The sequence below is a fragment of the Chelonia mydas genome, chromosome 15 (assembly GCF_015237465.2).
Source record: "Chelonia mydas isolate rCheMyd1 chromosome 15, rCheMyd1.pri.v2, whole genome shotgun sequence".
NCBI lineage: Eukaryota > Metazoa > Chordata > Testudines > Cheloniidae > Chelonia > Chelonia mydas.
In genome coordinates this window covers 28,157,137-28,181,657 of record NC_057856.1, presented here as the reverse complement: position 1 = coordinate 28,181,657, position 24,521 = coordinate 28,157,137, and the positions used below count along the sequence as shown (strand labels likewise).

At 49.1% G+C, this 24,521-nt stretch overlaps 1 protein-coding gene across 28 annotated transcripts in view; it reads right to left on the bottom strand.

Moving 5' to 3' along the window:
• Nucleotides 1-19,072, bottom strand: part of RPH3A (rabphilin 3A) — a 109,231-nt gene extending 90,159 nt beyond the window's left edge. For 3 of the 28 annotated variants that reach the window (XM_037878900.2, XM_037878907.2, XM_043529516.1), the window contains exon 1: nucleotides 18,607-18,756. Coding sequence is in view for 1 of the 28 variants with exons in the window: in XM_043529506.1 (XP_043385441.1) it covers nucleotides 18,789-19,072 (284 nt within the window). In the remaining 27 variants the exon portion in view is untranslated. Of the gene's footprint in view, nucleotides 1-10,050; nucleotides 10,106-13,674; nucleotides 13,691-16,845; nucleotides 16,914-17,112; nucleotides 17,241-17,300; nucleotides 17,577-17,963; nucleotides 18,191-18,606; nucleotides 18,757-18,788 lie in introns of those variants that run through there. The other 25 variants (XM_043529511.1, XM_043529514.1, XM_037878893.2 and 22 more) reach the window with 21 other exon arrangements.
• Nucleotides 19,073-24,521: the final 5,449 nt, after the last annotated feature.

Here is a 24,521-nt window from a genome sequence, read left to right as displayed (position 1 = left end):
CCTACAGTGCACATTCCGGTTTGGCAAAGAGAAGTTGAGGGCGGTCAGTTTAAATTAAATGACTCGTTTAATGTAGAGCACGTTAGCGGCTATTGGAATCTGCGCTACAGTGACATACTCCTCCCAGTTATAAGGCGTTGTATTGTAGTAGGCCCTTCGGGCCATAATCTACCATGAGGGCCGTATTGTGCTAGGTGCTGCATACACAGAGAGAGAGTTTACTATCTAAGTCAATTAAAACCTATGGCAAACATGCAGTGTTTTTAACATGTTATCTTCATCTAGAGTAATGTATTTATGCAATCCCCCATTATCTGAGCACCCCACAAACTTCTAATGCATTTGTCCTCGTTACTTACCTGTGACTTAGGGCAGTGATAGATTATCCCCCACTTGTAGATGGGCGGCAGGCACAGAGAGCTTAAGTGACTTGCCCATCATCACACCGATAACCTGTAGTGCAGCCGGGAACTGAACCCCGGTCTCCCATGTCACAGATCAGCACCGTGGAGCATCTGCCCTCTTCCCCCCACTGCTTTGCACTTGATAGCTGGTTGCCCTTGTGCCTCATGCAGCAGCAAAATGAAATCTAAAAAAGGGACCATTTTCTCACGTTGTCTGTCTGCCTAACCAATCAAAGAAACCAACTGACCTTTCAGCCAGGAATAAGCAAAATTCGCTTCTTGAACTAGAACTTTCTGCTCATAATGGTTAAGCCAACGGCATTTCCTACAGGTACCAAAAAAACCCAGAGACCATCCCTGGTGAAATACACAAGCCTTTCTCTGTGCCTATAAATAACAGATTCTGAAAATCTAAATTGCATCACTTCCAGCAGCCACTCTTGCTCATTCTAATGCCTGCTGGTGCATTTTTAGCACAAGATAAAGAGGAGAAACAACAGCTCACCGCTGGATTTGTCCAACCCTTTACACTCTGGCAGAGCAGACTGCAGGTCTCGATCCGTGGGGTGTATGAAATATTTAAGTTAAAAAATTGAAATATTTTTTCCAAGACTTTGCTAAAAGGATGCTGCCAACTCCTGTATAATTTAAAAACGGCTACTGTGTTGCCATTCCATTACGTCAGCCCAACACCTAACGTATTTGTGAGGAAGGATGGGCTTCCGGCTCAGGCACAAAAGTCCGGTCGTCAGGAGTCCCGCTTTTCATTCCCAGCTGCTGTGCCAGTAATATCTTGACCCGGTTGCTTTGGCTTCTCTGTCCCTCTTTCAAGACCAGTGATGTGGGAATAACACTTGCCAAGTTCATAGGGAAGAGTGAGGCTTAGTTCATTAGCGTTTGTAATGTGTTCTGAGATCCTTGGGTGAGACCGTGGAGAAATGCAAAGAGGTATGAAAAAAAAAAAAAAAAAAAAAAAGGTCTCAAATCAATCTGGCTTACCTTGAAAATATCATATGGGACAAGTCACATGATAGTTTACAACATGGCCACTCGTCCCAGTCCCAGCGAGCCTTCGTAAACTAGTTCCATCCAACCCTCCGCAGCAAGGTTCGACAATGGGGAAAATGGAGTTTGACTGAACTTTAACCTTTCTGACTGGAAATTTGAAGTGTTCGTGTAGCTTTAAGATCAATCTCATTAAGGGCTGCCAGGGCTTTGCACAGCATGGCAGCAAAGACTTTAAATGAACCAGGTCCTACAGCGTTAAGATTACATTTGTGGCAGCTAATGTCATTTTACTTATACAAATTACATAGCTGGATCCTGGTTACCATATGTAAATAACAGATAATCTTTGATTTTAGAGATGGGGAAACAGAGGCAAAGACCAGGAACATGACTTGCCCATGGTCACCCAGCAGACCAGTGGCAAAGCTAGGAACAGAAGAACCCAAATCTCCGGCATCCCAGTCCGGTGCTCTAACTACTAGACCACACTGCCCAGCCTAGATTTCTGCTCTTGGATCTTCCAGCTCAAGCAAAAAGAGGAATTTTGATCTCATTGAAACAAGCTTTTCAGCTATTTCTTTTTACTTGCAAGATTCAATCCAATTCATGGCTAACCTGCATAAAAGAGAAAATGTATTTGCTTTGGGATCCTAAGAGGTGACAAAATTCACTGGAATAACCAAGCCCAGACTATCTGGAGTCAGATCAGATAATAAATCAGAGTTGGACAAGAACTGACTTAAAATTCTCCTCTGTCCACCCATAAGAATGTCTTTAGTTCTGCCCTCGGAAACAGAGGCTGGGGATTGATGTTCGGTTGTTGGAAGAGAGTTGCCCAGCCAAAGCTGCTTAATTACTCAAGTTTAAGTTTCTGTAGTAGGGAGCCAATTTCAATAACTGTCTCATTCTAGCAATTTTTGCTGGAGCTTGCTACTTTATTACATATTCTTTCAGCATCACACTTTGTGCAAATACAGCCCTACTTAGCCGAAGGATCTCAAAGCACTTTGCAAACCTTAATGCATGTAGTCCGATATCAGCCCTGTCACACTGGCACAATGGTCACCATTCAAAAGAGCTCGTCACCCACACAGTGGTATTTGAGATCTCACACATTTGTCCTGTACTAATAGGAAATAACGAGACACAGCCACATGATTACTTGGCAAGCGATGACTTTCTCACGGTGACTACCCTAAATAGTATTGCAGCCATTTTACAGATGGGCAATCTGAGACAGACGTGGCTTGCCCAAAGTCACACGCTAAGTTCAGGGAAGAGCTGGAAATAGAGTTGAGGTCTTCACTCCTGGCCTTGTGGGATAGCCGCAAGACCAAATCCATTCTGTATGATGGAGCCCACGAATCTGCTAATGCATGAATTAAAAGAAAGTCCTCTATGAATTGCTCCAACTTTACCCCAGCATAGTATAATACCTGTTCTCTAGCCTGAAATCCTAGATGTTTATAATGCTGCTGCTAAGCTCTTAATGTTAAATACAGTGGGATCCATTAGCAGGAACTAATACTATACACACAAAAACTACAGTAGGATTACAACTTGAGTGCATAAAGGAAAATTCACACAAACACATTAGCTGCTTATCTCTGTATTTGGGACTTTTCTAAATGTTTTGCTGACTCCATATGATGAGCCAACTGCTTCAGAGTCTCAGCCTGAAGATAATCAGAGCTTCTTTTTTTTTTGGCCTCATATTTAAAACTGGGCAAAATCAATTCAGGAAGCACAGATGCTCCCCTGCACAAGCATATTTGTCTCTTCACCAGTAGAACAAACACGCAAACCATGTGCAGTCAAAAGTGGGTCATCTAGCATGGGGAGACTCTGCCAACTGGCCCTGGTTTTCTGCAGCACATGTCCAAGTACAAAGTTTGTTATTCACTCCCAGCAGACAGGATACAGAACTTACATTTCTATACAGTCCCTCTCAAGAGATCCCTGACTTAACTGGCATCTTTCCTATCCAGAGATCACATCATCAAGGCAACAGGGGTCAGCAACTGCCCTGAATTCTAGCCCCAAACTCACCTGTATCAAAGCCATATAAAGTCACGGGCAGAAGAAAGATGTGGTCTGAATTTGAGGGGGTCCAACATTCACATCCCCACTACCAAGCAGACCCCTGGGTCAGACAAGAGATTGTAGTTCTGTCACATTCCAGTCTGGTAGCTCGAACCAAGAAACGTGTATGGTCAAAGGAGGGAGAGGGGGGAATCTCACCACTGTTTGGATGTTTCCTGCTGAGAGTTGTGACTGGTCAATGCCTTCCGAATGCAAGAGGAGAGTCTTGCACTCCCTTGGTGTGGCTCAAAGGGAAGATGTGTATTGGCAATGCAGTGCGGTAGGAGGCCCTGATTTCAAAGCCAGAAGCAGCACTGGACTTCCATAACATACTCAAATTCTGCCTTCCATGATACCAGTGCAACCCCATGGACTCGTGTCCTCATTGACTTCTGGCATTCCACCAGAACAACAAAGCAGAATTCCACTCCAGAGCACCAGAAGGTTGTTGTGTCCAGACCAGATACCGCTCCAGACAGCGGGGCAATGGAGACTCACCACTTTACACCAGTGGAGAGCGAGAGGGGGCACTAGTGACAGCAACCGTCAGCCATAATTATACCCTGAGGAGCAGCGAACCCTCACCACCTCAGAAGGCATGGTGATTGGTTTGTGCCTTTTCTCTTCAATCCAGAGTGGGTCCGGGCTACTGAAAATAACCCTGAAAGATATGAAAGATAGAGAGATTCCCAGGCTTGAAAATTCACAAGAAAAATCTCTTAGTGCACTGGACTCTCTCCGGCCGCTCCCCCGACTTCCCTTTCCCACAGCCACCTCCTGTCTGCTGGTGCCACCTGCCACATCTCATGCCTCTCTTTGTACAAGAGTCTTTTCCTCTGCATCATTCATCCTCACCGATCCTACAGTTCTTCCCCAATCTCGCCTGCAAACATATCCTCTCTCCCGTCTCTAGGCCTCTTCAGATTTATTCCCTTGATTACTGGCCATATGACTGCATGCTCCACCTTTTGATGGTCTACTAATTACCACTGGACACAGAATGACTAGAAAAGGGAGCTGGGGCAGCCGCATAGGACCTGGGAAACAGAGATTCCTCCTAATCTTTCCCTCCTTAGGAAGAGGTTTTGGGGGCAGGATGGCAGGGGGAGGAATGAAGAGGGATTGCAGCCGTGCTTTGCAACCTAAACCTCTAACACTGGGAAGCCTCAGGAATCTCTGCTCCCCAATTTGGTGGGTTCCCAGAACCTCTCGCTACACATCGTTCCACAATGACTGGAGCCCCCCGCTTGTCCCTGGCAGCATGGCACCCTCAGAAGCTCTGCTGTGGTACAAGCCACAAAAGGGGATCAACATGGGAGCCCAGCAGCATTAACTCCTGCATGAATACGCACAGGGTCAAGAGGGGAGTGTCTGCTACCGTCAGGACCCCAGCAAGGGCAGTCAGGGCCAAGGCAGAGCAAACCCAAGGCTAGGAGTAGCCAAGGAGTTCATAGTCAGGCCCAGGCCAGGATCGATACCAAGGATCAGAATCCGAGTCGGGAGGCAAAGTCCAAATCAAGCCAAGGTGAAGCCAGGAATTCCACGGCAAGGAGCAGTCATGGCAGCTACAGAAGATCCACAATGTTGCCTAGACGCTTCCTGCAATGTCCCTTGGCTTTATATAGGGCAGGAATCCAGTCATGAGCCAGGGGGCTGCTGTCTGTCAAACCCATGAGGCGGAACTTCCCATGGTCTTTGTTCACAGCGGGTCATGGGAAGTGGCGCGTAAGCTGGTTACAGCTGCCGCTGGCTGGCAACCTGGGGATGTCAACTCCCTGATACTAGCCTGGGTACTAGTTACCAGCTTCTCCCTGACTACTCCCAGCTACTTGGCCACCAAGGCCCTGCCTTCCATTCTGTGGGAGAGGTCCCTGCAGCTCAGGGAGTGCCCTGAGGAGCTGAGGAGACCCTGCACATTTTCCATACTCCAGTCTTGCCATCAGCCAGCGGCTCCTCTCCGTGACCAGCCCCCTGGGGCTATGCCCCGCTGCAGAATTAGGTTGTATTGTGCCGGGAAGTCAAGCAGGGCAAAAAAGCACCAGCCCCGTCCCAACCGCACCCGTGCCCAGCACGGCTTCCGTGCTGCTAGCAACAGCGTTCCAGACAGGAGACTTCAGCTCAGTGCACCCCCCACCCCACCCACCCAGTGATCATCTGGAACACTTCCCAGATTCCACATCTGCTCCTCTAACGTATATCCCTGAGGATACAGCTGACTAGGGAGGCCGCGAGGGGGACGGCGCTGATCCATAGCGAGGCATCTACTCGGGTTCAAACTGTCGTGACAACCCCCGCACTGATCCCTCCCAGACGCAGAGGGCTGGCTGCTAGCAACTACCCCCTGGAACTCCTGCATTTGCCGGTCACCTGGGCACAGCACAGCGAGGGGTGCGACGCTGCGTGCCACGCCACACTCCAGCACCTTGACAGCAGGTGGCTAGGAAGAGAATTCAAAGGGGACGGGGAGAAAGGCCACAGATAAACGTTAAACAGCTTTTCCCTTTTTGTTCATTCAGCCTCACCGAGGGACTCAGCACCAGATCTCCAGCCGGGGCAAATCAGTGGAGCGAGGCCCATTTACACCAGCTGAGGATCTAACCCTTGGTTTATTCGTTACAACAAAGAAAAAGGCCCGCTCTTCGGGGGGGTTCCCAGTTCTCTGGGTGTGACTTTTACACTGTCAGTTCTTCAGATCGGGTAGGGTTGTGTGGGGTCCACAGTTCCTGTCAGCACTTAATAAGAACAGTAATACATAAATAATAAACTCAATTTCTGCTCAGTCTATGCAGGATGGGAGCCCAGAACACAGCTGAAACAATACTTGTGCCAGCACCAGGAAAAATAATCATCACTGAGTCATTCTCCAGCTCCTGTTCTTCAACCCTCGTCTCTTCCTCCCAGGTAACAGGTTGGGGGATTGTATTAATTAGCCCCTGATACTTGGGAGGGATGAACCCAGCACAAACGCAGTCCCAGCCCCTCTGAGTAGGAATAACGAAACAGATGCAGAAGAACGAGCCTGCAGAGCGAGCAACCGTGTGCACGAGAAACTTAGCATCAAACCCAAACTGCATCGCCTCACCCACACTTTAACAATGCCGGCACAGAGAAGCCACTGAACGGAACAGTCCCACATCTCTCGTGTCCATGGTAAAAAAGAAGAAGCGTCAGTATTTGAAAGATCATCAGTTCAACAGCCAAGCGCTGAGCGGGGAGCCCTCCATTTCACACCTCACGCTGTCTGCAGAAATCCAACAGCCACGATACTGACCCAGGCAGCCTATCTCCCCAGGCTTCTCAGCTCTGCAATGCAGCTTTCTTAAACATTGAACAAGCCTGCTGCTCCTACACCACCTGCCAGTGCCAACGATGAGAGAGTTTTTACATTGAAAGCCTAATGCCATTAATCTGGTTAAAGAGAGCAGGCTCGAAAGCCCGTGCATTCAGCAAAACACACTGATAACGTCACATCTGCAGTAGATTTTCTTGTGTTAATAACTGTCTGGCAAACAAACAAACCGAACTGCAACGCAGGTTCTGGGCTGAAGGTTTCTGTCATCCCCAAAGAAGAGTTTTCAAACTCAAACAGATCCAAATACCCTCCTGTATCGAGCTGATGATTTTTAAACCAACCCACGTTTGCGGTCCTCTCAGCCTGGGAGAACACGTTCATTTAGATCTCTCAGCAGTGTAACGGACTTCGAGAGGACAAAGGAAGGCTCCACAGAATTGTTCGATAGATCCTCTAGTGGAGTTCTCTGCAGGGCGGATGGTGCAAATTCATCCCCATTGCCAGTTTTGCACGCTTTTGGGGTGTCAGCCAGGTAACCAAATACACTATTATGAAGCTCGTTCCTTCCAAAAACTCCCACACTCACCCACAGCTTTGCCCTTATTTTTTTGCCAGGCCCTTTACAAGCACTCTGAAAAGCCCACGAAAGCTTATGCCCAAATAAATGTGTTCGTGTCTAAGGTGCCACAAGGACTCCTCAGTTTTTTTGGTGATACAGACGAACACGGCTACCACTCTGAAACCTGAAAAAAGAGCAGAAGCAGCTCTCAAAGTGATTCTTCTCCATAGCTTTGCTATCCAGGTATCCTGCCGTGTGATGGGGATAGTTACTTCCATTCCACTAGCCAGCGGGTGCATGCTCACACACACAGTTACCAGGCTTCTGATCCAAGGATTTTCTAATCCATTTCTGAAGATATGGTCTCCATTAGCATTGAAATATGCCATTGTCTCACAAGTCCATCTACAAGTGTATTTAACAGGTTTAATCCTACCAACAGAGCATCCTACTTTAATTCAACTGCGCGACTTCACTATCAAGCCTGCACTTCCCAGCTAAAAGTGTGCTCACCAAAGCCCATAGCGCAGGGACTAATGACACCACATCCACGGCCGAGAGACAGTCAGGGTTGCAGGATCGCTCTGTACAAAAGGCTCAGCACAAAGGTAATCTGATTGAGCAGACAGGGCTAGCAACGTAGCACACTTCCCCTGCGATATTACATGGAAAAATCCATGCACACAAAGGGCCAGAAGTGATTTGGATCCAAGTTCCATATTACCTAAAAGCACCCAAGTTAGAGGGTATTTAGGTAACAGAATCTGGTTTTGACCCCGCTCAGATTTTCAGAGATGGGCCAACATATTGTTCTGACAGGTGTCACCAGGTGGTGCTGTTACACGTAGTCTTCCAAGATCTTTTTCTTCACGTTGGAGCAAATGTTCCATCTTGGGGAGATATGCGGTGTGGTGTTCTTCATATTATAATGCAGAGGATCAGGTTAGAGAGCTGTGCAAATAGCAAAATAGTTTGTTCTCTGCTTTGGCCTCTGATTAGAGTCAATTCTTGAGGCAGAGTTGCTCCCAGAGAACTGGGCATTGTTTTGGGCTGAGATCCCTGAAATAAGAGATTGCTCTGCCTGCTGTTTGACCTTCTCTATTCCAGGACTGGGGTAAGTGTGTAAATGAGACAAGTTATCCTTATCTGTATATATTTCAATGACCTAACTGCTCCCCTCCAAAAATTAGACTGTTAAAAGTGGTTTCCCTGTGGTATATACACGATCTCCTACACTGCAGTTATGCATTCCTGGCCAATGGGAGCTGCGGGGGGGGTGCCTGCAGATGGGGGCAGCGTGTGGAGCCACCTGCCCCCTCCCCCCCAGGGGCTACTGCCGGATATGGCGGCCACTTGTGGGAGCAGCATGGGGTTAGGGCAGGCAGGGAGCCGCACATCCTTGGTTGTCACCTACCACCTCACACTGGAACCCATATGAGGCATCATCAAACAACTACAGCCCATATTCGATGGGGACCCCATTGAGAAAGAAATCTTGCCTGACCCTCCACACACTTCTGGCCTTCACACAACCCCCCAGCCTCTCCAGGCTCATCAGCAGAAGCAAGTTTCCCACAGACCAGGACACGCCAACTCAAAGCAGCACCAGGCCTTGCTAGAACAACAGATGCAAAACCTGCAGCCATAGCTCCAATGCTCTTATGATCAACACCCCCCACAACACACTTTTCAAGATCCATGGGTCCTACACGTGCCTATCACATAACGTGGTGTCCCTCATCTGGTGCACTAGGTAGGTGAAACCAGACAATCACCGCACTCTCAAATCAACTCACACAGGAAAATGATAAGAGACAAGAATACCACATCACTGGTGGGTGAACACTTTCCACAAAGCGACCATTCTACATCTGACTTATCAGTCCTCGTCCTCCAAAGGAAACCTGAACACCACTTTCTAAAGACGAGCCTAGGAGCTTCAATTCATTGCTCTGCTAGACATTGAAAATCATGAACTGAACAGAGACACTGGATTTATGGCTTATTACGACAATCTGTAACCCACTAACCCCCCTTTCTGTCCTAGGGCTGTAAGGGTTTTTAATGGACCACTTCACCTTGAATGGTCCCCTAGAAGTACCGTTAACTACGTATGCTGAACTATCTGTTTGCTCTTGTACTTAGCTGTGACGCTCTCAGCACCCTTCCCAGACGGGAAGGAGAGCTCCTCTCTCTCACCAACAGACGTTGGTCCAATAAAGATATTACCTCACCCCTCCCCCTTCTCTCTGGCAGCAAGGAAGTCATTTAGGCTAAACCTTTCCCAAGTGGCCCCTGATTTCAGGTGCCCAATTTGAGACAGATGGAGCCCAATCTGCAGAGGTGCTGAGCACCAGCAGCTCCCGTTGACTTCAGCTGGAGCTGGGGGTGCTCAGCACTTCTCAAAATTTGCCCCCCACCCTCCCGTGTCTCAAGATGGGCCCCCAGAAAGCAAAGGATCCTCAATCAGGGGCCACTCCGGAAGATTTTGTCCTTAATCTCTCATAGACATTAAGGTCAGAAGGGACCATTATGATCATCTAGTCTGACCTCCTGCACGACGCAGGCCACCAAATCTCACCCACCCACTCCTGCAGTAGCTCAGACATAGGTGAGAGGTTTATTGAAGTCCTCAAATCATGATTTAAAGGCTCTCTGTGCCTCTGGTTTGCTTGCCAGTAAAATGGGGACGCTACCATACTTACCTATCCCGTGGGGGTGGGCTGCGGGCACTTGATTGTGATCCACAGGAAACAGGCCCTGCAGAAGTGCAAAGGATTGTGAGTAATCACCAGCATTAGAACCCCTGCAGGCTACAAAAACCCAGCCATTTCTACAGGCTCCTGAACTCGAGCACCCGAAAGGAGTACAAGCCTACAATGCAGCCACCACTAGATCAATTCTCTGAGCTTGAAGGACAGCAAATGTGACAGCCATTCAGTTAAACAACAGGAGGACTAATTTCATGGCTACTCTTGCTGAAAAATCGCTGGAACGCTGCCCAGCTCATCTCTAACTGTGCGACCGCAAGGGTGTAACACGGCTCCCAAAGCACTTGTGCAAAGGTACCGCTTTAAACAAAATAAACCCGTCTCGCATAAATATCCCTCAGGCACACTCAGATCTTCGCCACCTGTTTTCTGCCCTCCTGTTTTCTCTTTGTTCCTATTCAGATCCACAGGGACCCAGTAGGGATCACAGTGCTAAGGAGTATTCCTCCTGCAAAATAAGCCTTGGTGGATACTGGTATACGGTCCTCTCCTTGCGACCTCTCCAGGATTTATCTTCCTGCATTTTGCATACCAAGTTCTGCAGAAAGGGATTTAACGAGCAGCTCTACGGCAACAGATTTGGGGGGATAAAACCCTCCCCGTACACTTTGTTTTATGGGTACCCCCTGATGGGCGTAGGTGACTATATAAAGGCAAGAGAGACTATTAGGCCAGGTCTATACTACAGACGTATATCAGTATAACTACATCGCTCAGGGTGTGAAAAATTCACCCCCCCAAGCAACGCAGTTACACTGACCTTAACCCCGTGTAGACAAGGCTATGTCAACAGGATGGCTTCTCCCGCTGCCATAGTTACCGCCTCTCAGGGGAGGTGAATTACCTAGGCCGACAGGAGAGCTCTCTCCCGGCGCATAGGAGCATCTTCACTTAAGCACGACAGCAGCATCAGTACGTGGCACCGATGCAGCGTTTGACATGTAGACCTGCCCCCATTCTGCTCTCACTTACAGTGGTGTAAATCAGAAGTAACGCCACTGAAATCTTATTCACTCCAGACCAGCTCCACTGAAGTTAATGAAGGAACACCCGTGTAAGACCGGAATCAAGTCCAGAGAGATTTAGCTAATTCCCCTTTCCATACCCCCATCTCTTTTGTTTAGCTAATGCTCTCTTGTTGGTATGCGACTTCATTTACATAGCATGCGACATGCGGAAAATGTCTTTTTTCCATCAGTTTCCTGTCAGTCTCTAGACAAAATAGAACAAAGGCAGCTAAGCTGTGGTGAGCAGGACATTTTATTTAAGCTGTGCAGTGACATTTTTCAAGTAACTCCTTCACAAACCAAACACCATTAGAATGCTGTCATGTGAATGTTCTCCTGTTGATTAAGAACAGGGGGGAAAAAACAAATCAGTCCTTGGTTCATATGACTGATCTGTGAGTGCTAGGCCTTGGGATCTCCAGCAAGACAATATTACAATGTAATTTAAGGCTGCATCATATTATTAAACCTGATGGCAGCATTACAGTTACTTGTATCAAAGCTGGCTCGAAAGCACTGCTCAGGAGCAGTTCACTGCACGGCTATAATGCGCATCGCTGGATGCCAGCTCCTGCAGGGTAGCGAAGGCACCACGGCGAAAGGAGGGGGCAGGGGGAAATCACTCACAGAGCACCTGATGCCTGCCTAGAGCTGCGAAAATTAATTGGCTTTATTTAAAAAAAAAAAATTTTCATTCAGCAAAATGAAAACTCCACAATCAGGTTGACACTGGATTTGTACAGGGAGAGAAGATTTGGAGACAAATGTTCAAGGGAGCCTTAGGAGAGGTCTGTCTGCGGAGGATTTGTGGGTGCATTTGATCGTCAACACAGATCGGGTAAATGCACCCGCAAACCAGGGGTCACAGTACCCCGGTGCGTGTGCCGTTTGGAGGGTCTTTTGAAAAGGGATCTCTTGGCAATACCTGGCTGCAGTGAAAGGCGCTCTCAGATGCTACCGTGACAGAAGCCACATCAGTATCTCAATAGCTGCCTTTCAGCCCCAGTGACCAGGAAAATGAGGAGAGAGCCAAGACCGCAGAAAAAGAACACATTACAAGGAGGAAGAGAGAAACCTCAAGTGCCTTCCAGGAATTGACTTTTCCCTTCTCTGGTTTCCAGCTCCCTGTTGGCCCAGTAACAATTTTGTCAGAGGCTGGCCTGGGTCAGATATTAAAACAATTCAGAAATATAATCCTGCTGCCTAGACTAGAAATATCAGCGTGATGGTGCAATGACTGTCCATGGAGGACAAAGTCCAAAAGACGGCAACATTCAGTTGATCATCCCATGGTGATCCAGTGGCCAGCAAGGTCCTGATCTGTTTAAAGTTTACCCACCTCTGCAGGCAGCTAGGAGTAGTAACAGAATCGTTATCCTGAGATCAGCAGCTGGAATGAAGCCAGAAGACACCCCACTAGTCCATCAGAGTCAGGGACGTAAATCAGCCAAGCTAACACACACAGGAGTTGGTTTCCCAGGAAAGCTTAGGTTTTGTGCCAGAGGATTAGATGGGGTGAGAGGGGTGTGGTGGGGACAGGACCACCATTTTCTCTTTCAACACCCAAAAAACACAGAAGCAAAAATGTTTAATTTCGCGCAGATTTTGCCCTGCCCTTCCCCGATCAGGATTCATAAACAGAGCAGTACATGGGCAAAAAGGGGGCCATACAAAAACATTTTGATTCCATTTCAAGAATCCCCAAATGCTAAGCCCTGTTCACGAAGTAGGACGGAGGAGAAAGAGCTGTTCCTTAACATAGCAAGGCATTTGTTGTGATGGGGTCAATAAATGCCACACTGGGCCTGACGGGATTAAAAGGCAATACAGGGCCCTGGTAGACCCACCCCTCCAGGCCTGCCGAGCTGGAAGGGTGGATTTAAAGGAGCTCAGAAGCCAGGCAAGGGGGCGGTGAACAGGCTATTCCAGAGAATTCTTCCCCAGGAAGCCAGACAAAGGTAGAGCTGAGAGGGGACCACAGGGTGGGTTAGGCCACTAGGCAGAGCCTTCTCCAGCCATCATCCCCTTTGAGAACGAGCAGGTGCTGCTGCTTTGGACTGAGAGGTCATAGGTAGGAAGTAACCCAGGGTGGCACACTTGGACTTTCTCCAGAGAGGAATCTGCCAGTGTTACTTCCCGCAGGGCCCCCTGGGGAGGGAGGCCCTGGGTCCCTCTACCATGCCCCACTTAAGGGCAAAGACCCAGATGCGACAGGGGAGGCCCAAACGCTCCCAGCCTAGGGTCCAGAACCAGGCAACACTACTGCCCCCTGAGAGACAGACAGAGGGCGGAGGTCAGATGTGCTAACCTCCAAGCACCCTATCACACGTTATTTTCCCAGCCTTACAAACCCAACACCATAATTAGGACCAGTGGTGACCCTTGTTCACAATTTCATTGAGAAGCCAAGGAATGACTAGAGATGGACCGGGAAGCACCACTTTGAGAGACGTGCAATTGCTTAGACTCCTGCCTACTCAAAAACGAAGCTCTCTGCTTGCAGTGATTCATTACTAGCACCAATTACAATGGTAATTTTCATCACAGATACCTGTGTACCAGGAACAGACTGAAGACACTCCGGTCATTCCATAAGGATCAACAGTTGTCAAATAGTAACTTTTAGTCACCACCAACTTGCATCCTATTCAAAGTGATGATGAAGCGTTGAAAGAGTCACATGCCATTTTCTGTCCCCTGACCAAGGCAGCCTCTCAAATCACTCCTTTAAACCCCAAAAGAAACTTCAGATCAATGATAGTTATTTTCCCAGTCAACCACATAGACTCCATTCCTAACCAACGCGTCCAGCCCGTGCAGTTTCTTTCATCTTGCTCATCTTAATAAACTTAAGATCAGCAGGAATTTAAATTTACACACACACACACACACACACACACACACACACACACACACACCTCCAAATATTTGCTCATATCCAAATGCAAGGCTAGTGACAGCCAACCAAATTCCATCCTTAAACTCCCCAGAATCAAATGATGCACCATAGCCAGCAAGAATCAAAAATATTTTCAATTCAGGTGGTCTCTTTTTTGTAATACCTGTGAATTTACAAAGACATTACAAAAAGAGCAATTATTACTGGGAAATATAAATCAGGTACAACACATAGATATTATGTATATCCAGACCAGTTCCCTTCTTTCTCACTCTCACATACAAAATACTTCACAGGTAACAGAGAGACAAATCAAGGCCACCATTTTGTTGAGCATCCTCAACTCTCTCTGGAGCCAGTGGAAGCGGAGGGTGCGCAGCAGAAGACTCTAACCTAGGGCAGCGGGGGAAGGAAGAAGAGTCGTTAGGTGTCTGTATCACTCCGTAGCACCATTTTTTTTTTTTTCCTCCAGGAAAAGGAGCCAAAATCACTGAGACCAAGTCTAGGTTCTCTGGGCTTAGGGATATTTTGAGGCCTAATTCAGGTAATTTATTACCACCTACTGCCCTACTCCATTGATTGGGGCCAGTGCCAAATGTGGCTGCTTCTTTTCATTTATGTGAATTTTGTGCTGTTGAAAAGATTCCAGCCTAGAGTCCCCTATTTAACCACAAGCCAGGCAACATCAGTGTAAACTTCCCCAGTCCTACCCCTCACAGCCTGACTGGACAGAGGGGAGTTTAGTGTCCATGTCCATTCTGACCTCAGATTCTCTACTGAAGCTACCATTGGGGTGCCAGATGCGTTACCGACATCTATCCATCAGGGATATCCCAGGGACAGCACAGGGCCACCAGTTGTTAACAGCTGTAGGCCACTGCTGATGTGAACAGGTGACATGGAGAAAGAAGAGCTCATGCTCAGTTACCAATTGCTGGAGCTATTGAGTGCTACTTCTGTAGATGACCGAGACGATGCTGGAATGAGCCAACGGCCTGCTACTGGTACAGGGTCTCTTTTCCAGAGATGCCAGAAGATATCAGAGCCCTGCAGCAAACAGCAGCCTGGCGAGAGAGCCCACAATGAGGGCAGTTAGAGGATTAACTGAGCGTGTCCATGCTGGCTCAGCAGCACTTGGGATTCAGTGATTGTTTCAGCAATTCCTAATTCGGGCCCAAGCCTAAAGCCCTTACTCTGTTTTACTCCATCCCCGTCCCTGAGGAAGGACTGAATCTAAACCTCATGAACTGCCCCTTATATCATAGCTGAATAGCAGCACCATGAAGCCCTAGGAGCAGATGAACAATGTGTCCTCCAATCCATCCCAGCATCAAAACATTAACAAGATCTATTTCCATGCTACATTACAGCACAAGCTCTGGCTATAAGTAATTAAACCCAATTATTAATCTGTTCTCCTTGTCATATCCATTGTGGAGAATTCTCCTCCTAGCTCTGAAAGCACAATCTCACAAGGGGGGGGGGGGGGGGGGAAATCAGTCTACTCGGTGCATAGACCTCAGTTTCCAGGAACAGCATAACACTGACAAAGTTCAAAGTATAGAAGCATTCGGATGGAGCCATCTGGTTCAGATTGTTAAGTGGCAGACCAAACAAACGTTAATAGATGAAACCTAGCAATTTGGTCCTTCGATTTTATTGATTTAAATACTGCCTGCATGTCTGCTGGAGAACAAGACAAATAAGAAGGCACAGAGAAGTTAAATAACCATGGCCTGATTTTAAATTACCTAGTTATGCTAGAAGATTTAGCAGCATTACCACATTCCACTTGCTTTACTGCTGCATTTTGCCCACAGGAGTTAAGAGACTATGATTCTGATGGTCTTTTTTAAAAATGCCCATGCAAGCTTTTGCACGCTCAGGGAGCGTGGTGGAGGAGATACACTAGAAGAACAATTGAACACATTTGAGAGCTACTGCATTAAAAGCCTTGGTTGAATAGGAGGCCAGGACCACTGCAATACACAAATCAGACTAGTGAACTCTCAGTTCCAGCCGGGATGGGGAGGTTTCTACATCGCCACCAACGTTATCGTATTTTAAATGGTGTGGCGTTAGGTTGAGTTTGCCGTGATCAACTCTGATACAGTAACTACTGTTCGCTCTGTGCAATGTTCGCGCACCATTTGCTGTTTGCACTAAAATAGGAAGGTAAAGGATATCTGGGGTATTTTAAAAAAAAATCTAAGTTGTTGGACAATTTTCCCCTCACTACATTTTGCATTGATCACCATGATCCCTGCATAACCACAAAATCCATGATCAACATTTCTTTGAGACAGGAAATAGTTCATTCCCTCTGTCTACATTAAACTAGAATAACACACTACAACTCATGCACAATTGGAGATGCTAATTTCACATACAAGTCCTGTTCTTTTGTAACATCTCATGCTTTGTGAAACCAGTTTGTTAAAATCTGGGGTTGGGTGGGGGGTTTCTCTTTTCTTTTCTTTTTTTTTTAAACAAAAACAAAGGTTTTGATAAAAAAACACCAGTAAAACAAAATGGTTACATTAGCCACATCTGCAGCGTTTTACCTCCCTGGAAATACTCCTAGAGCAGAAGCAGCCTAGCTCTCAGGCTGCTGGCCAGTTTACATCACATCCATTCTGAAACTTTCACTACATCCCTCTATTTGCTAGGTGCTCCCCCTCAATACAGAGAATCAGGAGATGCAATGAAAACATGCTGTCAGCTGATTTCAACGGTCACATAAGAATTCTTTTTCTTTATGCTGTTTCATTAAGCCCCCCAAACTCACCACCCTTAGGACCATGAACTCTGCAACATTCTCACCATGGCAACAATCTTCTGCCCCTCCACAAAGACAAGCCAGCCAGCCAGCGGCAGAGACACTAGAGAATCTACAAGGAAAATGGACAGACAATTGCTACTGAAATCCAGGCAGGATTACCCCCTGCTCTGCTGAATTTTAAAATCCACCTGTTTCCTTAGACTGCACACATTTTTCATAGATCCATTTCCAAGGGCTAATGCCCCACCCTTAGCACTTCCCCCAATCTCAGATCTTTAGTCTCCGAAGCGAAAGACTCTTGTTCATACCTGTCTCACGCATGGAATATTCAAAATATTGGAGTTTAAACCTTGCCAGAGTTTTGGTGCAGGCGACAAGCCCCATCCACCACTCGCTCTCTTCCTTACCCTTCAACCCAGATTTTTACATGTGTTTAATATTTTAGCCACTAGAGTTATTTGCATCCATTCCTCCCTTCTCCCCCCGCCCCACTCACTTCAATTAGAGAGGGTGAGGTCTCGTTTTATGAATTAGAATAGCGAAAAATACAAAAACAATAATGAAGCCTCAAAGGTTGATCTGGAACAAATGCACATCTGATTTCCCCAGGTTCACTGGAGCGAGATTAACCCATGAATCACTGATGGGCTGCAAGGTTCATCTTCTGTCCGGCGCAATCAGCATCCTCCTCTCCGCGAGCAGTTTTAAGACGAGGGCATCTGGTGCGTAAAGGACCCAGAATACGGGACCTTCCCAGCTGCTGACTCTGACCCGCTCCAGGCGCCAGTGAATCCAGCGCGCCCACCCCGCGGCAGACGGGGGAGCGGGGACCCGTCTGAAATGCCAGGGCTAATTTACAGGGGGGCTAGCAGACGTTACAGGCGTTCAGACGGGGATCCCCCCGCACCCCTTTTCCCAGGGGGGAGCCCAGCTCAGCGCGCAGTGGCTGCTGCAGGGATGCAAGAACAAAGGCACCATTCAAACGCTCCTAGACAAGTTTGGCCAGCGGGCGAGTGGGCGGCCAGCACCCCCCACCCCCAATTCCCGAGCGTCTCCCCGCACCGCCCCAGCGGGGAACGCACCGCACCCGCCGTCCCCACCCTCCTGCGGGGGGACAAACCCCGCTCCGCGCCAGCCCTGCCCCACGCCGCGCACTCACTCTCCAGCCCCGGCAAGCGAGCCGGGTCTGCCGCCGAGCGGGTCCGGCTCCCCGCAGGCGAGCCCGGAGCCTGCGTGGGGAGAAGCGGGCGCGTTTACCAGGGCGGCGCCGGCCGGGAGGCTCCGCGGAGTTCGTGCCGCTTGGCCCCGCAGACAGAGCAGCGCTGCCCGGTGCGCGCAGGGCGCAGGCGGCTCCAGCCCACACCCCGCCCCGGGACCCTGGTGCGCGCAGCAGGCCGGGGCTGAGCGCAGGGGGCGGATCGGGGACCCCCCGCCCCTTGCTCCGCCTGGCAGCCCTGCTGCAGAGCTCCAGCGAGCCGGGGGCGCCTCTCCCAGCCCGGGGAAGGGCTTTGCCAGCTGCCACCGGCGGGGGGTCAAAACTGGCCCCAGACCGATTCCAGCTGGGAAGTCACGCCCAGGGCCAGGCGAGGTGGGGGGCCAGGGAGTCTTGTGTCCCGTCCCTCCCCCCCCACCCTGAGCCAGGCTGCTGGGCTCTTGGGACGTTTCACTGCCTTGCCTCGCTCCCCCAAGGAGGGGCTGGGGCCCGGGGGGTGGGGGCTCAGGGCAGCCCAGGCAGCAGGGGAGGGGAGGTGACCTGGGGAGCTGACGATCAGAACAGCGGAGGGTGTTTCCCTCCCACTCACCCCCTTGGCTCCAGACACACTAACAGCTTCAGCCCCAGCAGGAGGACACGATGAATAATCGCCTCGCCCCCTCTCCGGCCTGAATCGGGGCTTAACTTGTGCCAGGGCTGAGTCCCAGCCCCGCTTGGCTTGGCCGTTCATAGCCCCAGCCCCGCCTCTTTCGTTACAAATTAGGCACTTGCCTGAATGCAGGGAGGGGTCTGCAATCTCTCTCACAAGCAGTTGCCCCGTTGTTTTGCAGGGCTGTAGCTTCGGAGAGTCGCTGAACCTGCCCGCAGGGCCCCAGACTGCACCAGGAACCCGGACCGCCGCTTCCCCACAGCGGGGAGTGAGGGAGGTCGCTTGCTCCAAGGTAGTTCGACCTGCTGGAGAGAGGAGAGAGCCACGGAATTTGGGAGTGATGCTCTGTTCTGTCCAGTCTGCTCCAGCCCCCGGAAGGATCAAGGGGCCACATTTCCAAAAGCATCTAAAAAAAGCCATTTAGGAGCCAACATCCCTTTTTCAAAAGTGAGTGAGAGAGGTAGGTGTGAACCTAAGTGCCACTGACATTCAGTGAGACGACTCCCAAGTAAGTAGGTTCCAGCACGTTCTGGCCCTTCTGAAAATTTCACCCTAAGCACCTTTCAAAGTGTGGGGAGTTTAATCAGGAATGAGGCACCCCTTGTGCCAGAAGAAGAGTGTCCCCTTATGGGGTCAGTCAGGAATAGACTAACAAGACAAGCCCTTAGTGAGTAGAAGGAATCAGAGGATCAGCACTGTTGTCTCCTCTCTTTCCCCCTTTGGTTCTGGGCCATCTTTAATATGCTGTTTGGTTATAGTGTTGTGGCTATAATCACTGCCCCCTGCCTCCCTTAGAAACCAGCTGTTTCATCTCAGTGGGTTGCCTTATCACATACTTTAAACAAACCAGACCTTTGCTCAGGTCATTGGATACTGCAGCTGGCCCCAGTTTGGAGTCATAATCTGGATCAAAGAGTTTAACTGCTCCTTCCTTACAAAGTGGAGGGAAGTGCTAAATCAGAGGTTCTCAAACTGGGGGTCGGGACCCCTCAGGGGGTCGCAAAGTTATTACGGGGGGGGGTCGTGAGCTGTCAGCCTTCACCCCAGACCCCACTTTGCCTCCAGCATTTATAATGGTCTTAAATATATTAAAAAGTGTTTAATTTATGAGGGGGGTGTCGCACTCAGAGGCTTGCTATGTGAAAGGGGTCACCAGTACAAAAGTTTGAGAACCCCACTGAGCTAAATGAATAGCATGCTTTCCAAGGACTACATCACCCTCTGCAGCTTCCCTTGACTGTTGGGTCATGCTGAGACAAAGCAGGCTGGATTGTCTGAGGTCAGACTTACCCCGACCTCTACCTCTAGGTCGGTCAGTGGAGATCTCTACGCCTGAAGTGACACTCGCTCCTCACTGGCAAACCACCCCCAGCCTGGGGTATTTTCCTGCGGTTCTCAGGACGGGAGGCTGCAAGGGCATGGCGCCATAACGTACGTTGTGGCCTGTGCGCTTTCTGCCTGTTGTCTAGATTGTGAGCTCTTCGGGGCAATTATTGCCACCACTTCGTGTTGCGCCAGGAACGAGCCTGTTAATTCCTCACACCAACAGTAACACGGCATGGGGCTGGGTGAGCATTTCAGCTGGGAAGTACGTCTCCTGGAATGAGTTTGCTTGGCCTTCGGATTTTTGACCACATGGGCCGGGCAGTCCCCTTGTGTGGATTTCCATCCCGGATTCTGCTGCCAGGGATGCACCAGCGCCTCATGCAGATACACACCCCTCCTTCATTGGCAAACCCAGACCATGTCACCTTAGCCGCCACACTGCTTCTGCGGGTTAGCATTAAACATGATGGCCAGCCCCGCACTAAAGGAACAGCAGCCACGTGGATTTAGAGAAGTTGTCAGGGGCCTGAGCTGTTGTTACAAACTATTGAAATTCCTTTGCGTTGGACAAGGACAGCTGGCAGCTCTTCAAGAGCCCTTAAAGGCAGGATTAGCTTCCCTACACGAGGCCCTCCTGTGGCAGCCCAGTTTATGAAAATTATTCTGTCGGGCTGAGGTGGCCTCACCTGGAAGTGACAGCAATCTTGTCAGGATATGATCCTTGCCTTGCTCCTGGACAAGGTGCTGAAGAGCACGCTCTCTCTGAAGCGAGCAGACCACAGATTGATTTTAGTGATGGACAGATCTTAGGAACTGCAGTGGGGCCTGGCTGCCAAGCCAGAGTGCCAGAAGATTAAAACAAAGAGAACCATTGATCCAGTACCCTAGAAGCTGAAGTGTCCACGGCTTTACCAAAATGAAACCTTCAGGAGTCTGAAACCACTCCCCATCTCTCAGGAATGAAGTCTGTAGTAGAAAGTCTGTCCAATCTTGCCTCCCTAAGATGATCTTTAATTTAAATTACTTGTGGCTACTTTAAGATACACTATTCTCAGGGGCAGTGTAAGCGGCCCCCCGTGGACACATGCACTAGTGAGTCAGAAGAGGTGCACCAGATACCAACTGGGCTCCCTCTCTTACCCAGAACATTAGCAGTTCAGAAATGGGGAAGATGACAAGAGTCCCAAATGAGCAGGGGGAAGTTGTGGGGCATAGGATTTGCCCACGTGAATTCGGATAGGTTTGTGGCTTTAACGTGAATCCGGTGCTTCTGTCCATGTTTCTCTGTCAGTGCAAGGGCTTGGCTGAAATCCAGGGTATGGGAAAGCAACATGGATCGAAGGAGAAGAAAAGAAAGAGGTCTCGTGCACTCTTGGAAGCAGTCCTGCTGAGTGTCACACAGGGCTGTCTCTGGGGCAGTTATACCAGACGTCTCACGTTCAGAGCTGCCAGAGAGATACAAACTGGAGGGGGTTGATAGGGAACAGCCATGAAAAGCCAGGGGCTGAGGAATGTTCGCATTAAACAAGCTCAGCTTGGCCAAGCAACAGCGAAGGACGGCAGGACAGCAGGCTACAAATACACAAAGGGGCGTCAACACCATGGAAGGAGAGCAGGGGAGGGGTTCAATTAGGCAAATGGAATGAGTCCAATAAAGGGGGAAACAGGCTGAATATGAAGGAAAGTTTCCCTGCAGGGAGATGTTTCAGGGCCTGGAATAGCCTCCCAAGGGTTGAAACCCATCTCTAGATAGGTTTAATACTAGAGCCTCCATAAAACACTAGGAAAAGATACCATAGGGAACAATCCTGCATAGGCTGTGAGATGGACCAGATGATCGAACAGGCCTTTTCCATCTCTACTGTCCATTAAGCCTTGAGTTATAAACAGCATTAAATGAACATAAACAACCATTCTTTCAGGGCCGCTGTCATCATGTAACGTGCAGGATGGTGCTAAGCTGCCTCCCCATCAAGTGAACGATGATGTTCGTAGGGTGACAAGCGATAAAACGCTCCCTAGAGTGATTCAGGGAACCTCCCTTTAATAAAAAAGCCAGAGGTGCAAAGCAGTTAGAGAGGAGGTAGTTTTACCTTATGAGGCTCAAAGGGCTGGGAGCACGATGGAGACAGCCCTGGCCTGCGGTGGAAACAGATAACATTACACTGAGAGCCTCTGGTGGCCACCCCCAAAGAAATGCATCCAGATCCCTCATCAGCCAGTGGAGCAGGGCAGACAGGTCAAAGGCAGACAGGTCACCAGTCACTGCTGCCATCTGGCTAAGAATTGTGCACACCCGCTCTGATTTATTCCCTGGTCCACTTGTTCATCTTGTCCACCTGTTAGACTGTGCGTGCTTTGGGGCAGCGTCACTGCATTCCTTGCCCGGAGTGCCCAGGTGCCAGGGCCAGGCCTCTGCATTCATCTGGCCTCTGGTCTGCGACATGCCGACATACCCTCTTGTGACTGGACTGGCGTGGGGGTAAGGCCTCCGGCTGAGCCCTGGACAATCCACTCTGTCCAGGGCAGTCAAGTGAACACAAATGAGTTGTCCCCAGGGTGTGGTGAGGCTGCTATGTAGCTCACAGGCTACTATTGAAGAATAGTCCACTCAAAAGCGGATAAGCATCCAGCCCTCCCTTCCTTCAGGGAGGGGCTGCTAGGTTCCACGGAGCTCTTGCCTTCTGCCAGCCCTTCTCCAGGAGCTGAGACCTGGAGACCTGCCCTCTGCTCTGGTCAGCCACCATCCTTGCTATGTTGTCCCCTTCCAAGCTCCTCCCTCCAAGTCTGACAGCCCTGGCAGGTGTGACTAGGTGGGGCTGACTGAGCCCACAACAGCTCCTTAGCCCCATGTTGCACAGTGTGGGGTGTATGTGCCCATCACAGGCAGGAACTTCTATTTAAGAACATAAGAACGGCCAGACTGAGTCAGATCAAAGGTCCATCTAACCCAGTATCCTATCTACCGACAGTGGCCAATGCCAGGTGCTTCAGAGGGAATGAACAGAACAGGAAATCCTCCAATGATCCATTCCCTGTCGCCCATTCCCAGCTGCTGGCAAACAGAGGCTAGGGATACTTCGTATATATTTGTACAGTGCCCAGTACAATGGGACCACACTGACTGTGGCCTTTAAGCCTACCACAGTACAAATGTGAAAATATAACAGTACCACGGGGGGAGTCCTGGACCATTTACTGAGCTGAAGATATGCTTGTTGTCTCCATTGAGGACTTCTGTTTTCTGAGGTTTTAAACTCTATTGCTGAAGTTCACGCCGAGCAGAAATTTGGCACATAAGATCCAAGCCCATGGGAAAGCTCGTCACACTCCATCCAGGCCACTGATGATGATAAGGGGGAGCAATGTGTGATGATCATACAATGGTGATCACCCTAACATGGGGGAGATTTGACTGAAGGAAGTTTACAGCAATACCAAGGAAAGGATAATCCAGGATGTGGCATTGCAGCCAAAAATACATAACCCTAGCCATTCAAGCAGTTTTCCCACAAGTTTGCTGCACAAACTTGATTGTGACTGGTCTTCTGTTGAGATGGTTCACCTTAGAAAGGAAGTGAATAAGAGGGGACACAATAAGTCTGTAAAATAACAAACAGTATAGAGAAGGAAGAGGTGAAACTTGTGTTATGAGACCGGGAGAACAGAAGAACAAGGACATCGAATGAATTTTAAAAGGTGGCAAATTCAAAACTGATAAAAAGGAAATAAATGTTTCACACAGGACACAGACTGTGGAAGTCCTAGCCACGGGACATTGTTGAGGTCAAGAACTGAGCAAGATTCAAAAGGGGATTGGAGACTTATAGGACATCAATTATTATAACTCCAGATATTCTTAACAAGAAACATGTTGGGGAGGATATTAAACCTCATTCCTTAGGGCTTAAGCCAATCTAATTACTACGAATCAGGCTGAAACCCAGTGTGGGTGACGCATTATCCCGCATCTGCATACTGCAGGGTGCTCACGCCTGCACTATCAGAGAAAAGCTATTCCTTGGCAGGGCCGTCCCTAGCTGGGTGCGGGGCCCCGGGCGGAAGTGACGGATTCCTCTCTTCTGGGACTGACTGCGCCCACCAATCGCACCTGCCCACGGGGCCCCCCAAAATGCGGGGCCTGGAGCGGTTGCCCTGGTTCGCCCTATCCAAGGGACGGCTCTGCTTCTTGGGGCTGATCCAGTCTGGGCATTCCTATGTCCCAAGGTATGTTTTTCTGGTCTTATTTTGTAAGCCTCAGCCATTTACCAGCCTTGAATGTTTTTTTCATGCTCAGATATTAAATCCGTAGCCTACTGTATGCTTGTCTATCAGCACTTTCTCATCGCTCCAAGGTAAGAAAGTATTATCTCCATTTTACAGATGAGGGAACAGGCACAGAAAGGTTAAGTGACCTTGTTCAAGGTCAAAAGGCAGTCTGGAATAGCAACAAAGTCTCCTGAATTCCAGGCTTCGGTTTTGGTCACAAGACCACACCTCCCCTTGCTGTGAAAGTGGCATTGATGTAA